Source organism: Sycon ciliatum, chromosome 1, assembly GCF_964019385.1.
Source record: "Sycon ciliatum chromosome 1, ocSycCili1.1, whole genome shotgun sequence".
In the NCBI taxonomy this organism is placed as follows: Eukaryota; Metazoa; Porifera; class Calcarea; order Leucosolenida; family Sycettidae; genus Sycon; species Sycon ciliatum.
This window is the reverse complement of record NC_088643.1, coordinates 51,865,130-51,870,109: the sequence shown is the minus strand read 5'-3', so window position 1 is coordinate 51,870,109 and position 4,980 is coordinate 51,865,130. Positions and strand designations below refer to the sequence as shown.

Sequence of the window (4,980 nt, the reverse complement as noted above, 5' to 3'; positions counted from 1 at the left end):
ACCACCCAGATCCATGCCTATTCACTGCAACCGTTGTTCAGAACCTCTCCATTTTGTTTCTGTTTCACCTTGTGAGTTTTTGTCTTTGCCATGGACAATAGCAACGCATGCAGGATGAGCCGGTTTACCTTTGATCAACTCAGTCACAGTGGTGCAGCGTCAAACCCCTACGCTCACGACGCTTTGGTTCCACAAGACCAATCACGCAGCGCATCGACACCATTCTCCTACCTACAAAATTTGGCGGCAGCAAATCTTCAGCTTCAGGATCACCAGGACTATGACAACTTGTTTGATGGAGTACTTTTTCCCTCCTTGCCAGATGTCTCTACGGGGATGGGCTCCAATGTGAACACACGACTCGTACATCATGATGCGTTTGCGCCTTTGGGTGATAGTAAGTTGACGGCAGCACCAGCGCCAGCAATGGCCTTACAGCCAAGACGACAGCATCTCCAGCCGCCAAATATTGCTGGCTTACTTGACTTGCTACCAAGTCCACACGACCTCAACCAGTCACTACCACAGAGTAACGTATTCGGAAAGCAGCCGTCAATGAAAGAACCTGAAAACCCAGCGACAACATTCTCCTTCCACCAAGGTCAGACGGCACCGATCCTTAACCAGCATACTTCCAACAGCTTGAATGATGCAGCACTCTTTCCGTTCCCGCCACAAGTTTCTATAGACGTCAGCTCATTTGGAAATATAGGATTCCCTCATGATGTGTTTGCGCCTACTGGTGACACGAATGCGATGGCAGTGTCAAGGCAAGGACGACAATATATTCCAAGTTTACCGGAAATGCCACCAAGTCGTCGTCGTCACGACCTCAGTGAGCCACTTCCACAGAACACCTGCCTCGGGCAGCAGCTGTCAATGAAAGAACCTGATAACTCAGCGACACCATTCTCCTTAAACCTAGGTCAGGCGGAACCACTCCTTCAGCCTAACCTACCCAACGGCTTGAGTGATGCAGCAATCTTTCCCTACCTGCCAAAGGTCTCTACCGCTATGCCCTCCGTTGTAAATACAGGATTACATCATGATGTGTTTGCGCCATCGCGTGGTAGTGATGTGTTGCTATCACCATCACTAGCAAGGGGCCTACCGCAACAACAACAACAACGACAACAACATCACAAGCCGCCACATATTCCCAGATTGCATGTAATGCCACCACATAAACACGACCTCGTCGAGCCGCTACCACAGAGTAACTTACTTGGACAGCAGCCGTCGACTAAAGAACCTGCAAAATCTGCCAAAGCCAAAATAGTCTGCCCGGAATGCAAAAAGAGTTTCTCGTATCCGTCGGACTTCAAAAGACACAGGACAGTGCACACTGGCGAGAGGCCATATCCTTGCATAGAGTGTGGAAAAACCTTCAAGACGAAGTATAGTCTAAAATCGCACAAGAGAACACACACAGGCGAGAGACCATATCAGTGCACAATCCCGGGCTGTGAACAGGCATTCTCAATGTCCTCCAACCGCTACCGGCATATGCGTACCCACAAGGCGAATATGGAGAAGCATGCAAACCTGCAAATGCCGGGATCCAACTGAACATGCACTGCACTGTCACACCAGCATCACCAGTTATTAAAAACCGGCAATATCGGCAGGAGCACCAAATCAGAAGATACTCGCGCCAGAAATTGCAGTTTAGGTGAGATTATTTCTAATTGTCCAGGTGTGGCGCCGTGCTTTTGGTACTGGTGTGCTGAATACAATCAGCACTAGAAGAATCTAGTATGTCACGTGTGTGTGTGTGTGTGTGTGTGTGTGTGTGTGTGTGTGTGTGTGTGTGTGTGCGTGCGTGTATGTGTGTGTGTGTGTGTGTGTGTGTGTGTGTGTGTGTGTGTGTGCCTACAGTGACTATGCAAGTGTGTGGGTATATACATGTATTTGCCCCACCCTCAGTACTCACACTTTGAGGCCTCCGTACATGTAGTAACCTCGCCTAACGTTCATTTGCTGGTTGTGCCATCCTAACACCCTCCGCTATCAACACCCACATTAATTTTGATGTATATAATCATAAATGTAAAACAGCATTCAGTGCATTTTATTGTTGTACAACGATGTATTGTTTTTCTGAATGATGACATCACCCATGTCTCTTGTCTTGTGTACATGTGTAGTTTTCTGTCGCATTTTTGGTTTGTTGAGTTTTGGCTTGTTTTGCTACAAAATTATTGCAATGTCAGCGGGCTAGTTTGCGGTTTTCCCCTTTTGCTGTGGTTCCTTTTGCTACATGCGACTGTTGTGCATGTGGAACGTGGTGTTGGTTTATCCTATTATTTGATTTTGTTGAATGTCAACAAGGTGTTGTAGAAAGATGACTTGTTTTTCTATGATGAAGTTCTCCAAACTGTCTCTTGTCTCGCGTGCATGCGTGATATGAGCATGCGTGATTTCAACACTGATTTGTGAGTCTCTACGCTTGTCTCTTCAGTCTTCTTGTTCGTCCAGGTGGAGTTGTTGCCCCTGTTTTCTCGTCATTCCTCTCTCTCTCTCTCTCTCTCTCTCTCTCTCTCTCTCTCTCTCTCTCTCTCTCTCTCTCTCTCTCTCTCTCTCTCTCTCTCTCTTTCTCTCTCTATCTATATCTATCTCTCCTCTCTCATCATGCATGCGTCACACTCTCATGGAAATTTTTATTTTATTTTTTATTTTATAAGATTGCATGCTTCACACTCTCATGTAATATTTCTTTCCTTTCTTCGTCTTTTTGTGAGAGCTTGGACAATCCACTTGTCCAGGCAAGAAGGCAGCAATGCCTGTTCATTCTGGCGAAGTAAAATAAAATATACCAACCAACCAACCAACCAACCCTAGTTCAAGTTTAATAATAATGTACATAAACGAGTGCGTGTCCTTTGTGGCCTGCGTCCCGGGGTATGGAATAGGGTTCAGCAAATAATGCTCCGAAAACGTTTGTATAATGCTAACCATAATGCTCTAAAAACTACCTTTAATGCTGATGTTCTTTGCTTCAGAAATGCCTATAATGCTCTTGGTTTGAGACAAAAAGGAGAATGGTTGCAAATTGTCAAACTTTAGGGAAGGACTGCAAATACATGTACTAGTAGTGACGTAAGTCCATTTGCCTCTGAAGCTGCCGCAATATCTCTCACCAGCTCCACGGCCTGTTAGTAATAATTATACAATTGTAAGACAGGATGCTTCTCCAGTGGCTGCTCTCCATTGCAACTTACTTGAGTCTTGATGCAGGGCTGCTGACAGCAGTGGGTGTATCAAATCTTTCCCCCTCCTTATCCACTATACCCGTTCTCAAGTACATGTACCGGTACGTCATGTATTGTAGATGCGCGGTTAGATGATTTCGTAATCTTTCATTCTTTGTCTGTGGCAACAAAGCCTGTCGTCATCGAACTAACGAACTGCTGAGTACTGTAACACCGTGACCGTGCTATCACAATCATGGTGATTGCACATTGTATTATGTGAATGCACTCCTTCACACGTCACTGGCATGCTACTAATAGTATTACGCTGTCATTTCCTTTGATGGGATAACGATAGCCTCTTGAAAGCTGATATGAACGGACCAGTGAGATCTAGAAGGTACTATTATCCTAGATCCTCACCCTGTACCCACTGACTTTCAGTGTGCAGCTACAATGTATCTCTCGAGCCTGCTATGCATGCAGCCGAATGAACGGCTAGGGACAGTATAATGACTTTTATCACTCTCTTATTATTGTCCCCCACAGAAACTTGTGATCTCTAAGCGGTCAAATATCAGCATATATTGACCGCTTATATTGACCACTTATTATTGACCACTTAGCCCGAGGACTTAGAACTTTTTCCTCAACTTAGAAAAAAATCAGAACTGAAAGAAGAAAAATCTGAAGCCAAATGCTGGGATTTGAACCCAAACTATCAGATTCTCAGTCAAAGAACTTGGGGAACATACTACAAGAGACAACTGAAAACTTTGGTTTACACAGAAGTAATGTCCAATGTAAACGGCATATGTACATACTATTATACTATTACAATAGTATTCCTTTCTTCCTATAGCAAAGCAAAAACAGTTTTAGGTATGCTATGTCGTGATAAATCTATTATTGCCCTCATAATCGGTCAATATATGAAATATAGACCTCGTAAAAGACCTCGGGGGACCTCGGTCTTTTACTCGTTCTATATTTCATATATTGACCTCTTTAATCGTGCAATAATAGATACGTATGGTACTACAGCGTAACAGTATGATGACTGTAGTCTTGAGCCTTGTTGTGGTCGATTCATTCCCCAACTGCCAAAATTAAACACTTACTGTGACTTGCATGTATACAGTTAATTATACAGTAGTGTCTGTTAGGTGTGGAAGAATACTACTACTTACTAGCACTACTACTAGTAGTAGTATTCTTCCACACCTAACAGAGAGTCCATGATAATAGAGGAAGACGACTACTACTTACTAGTACTAGTAGTAGTAGCAAGTGTTGAGTTTCGGAGAGAAGAGAGCAGTAGGTGGCATGTGGCCTCTAATTTCCTAGTACTAGTATTAGTAGTAGTAATAGTACTACTACTGTAGTACATGTAGTATCATGGGACATGGAGTCTATGCATACAATGATACAGTGTACTCACGTCACGCTCACGTGATGGGTATTTACTACTTGTAGTACTAGTAGTAGTAGTGTTGTGCAAAATGACAATACAATGATTGATATACTGCAGCGTAGCACTAGCAGGTCGAATTCGAATTTAGCTTTTCTAGAAAATACTACGAAGTACTTGTAGTATTCTAATACAATCATGTACTTTTTTCACTACCACAGCGCGAGCGTTTTGCACGGAGCACTGCAAAATCCTATGCCATGGCTAGTAATAGCTATGCTTCAAACGACACAGCATGTAGACCAGGTAGACTGCAGCGCTAGCGCAGACTGCAGCCCAACGTCATTCAGGACAGCGCAGTTTCGAGTTCCGACACTA

The 4,980-nt window shown here is 43.9% G+C and overlaps 1 protein-coding gene across 1 annotated transcript; it reads left to right on the top strand.

Annotated features, from left to right (window-relative positions):
- LOC135830984 (early growth response protein 2-like) lies at nt 1-2,371 on the top strand. Its single transcript, XM_065343227.1, has one exon. It carries the CDS (start codon nt 91-93, stop codon nt 1,567-1,569), a length of 1,479 nt encoding a protein of 492 aa, XP_065199299.1. The 5' UTR covers nt 1-90; the 3' UTR covers nt 1,570-2,371.
- Nucleotides 2,372-4,980: the final 2,609 nt, after the last annotated feature.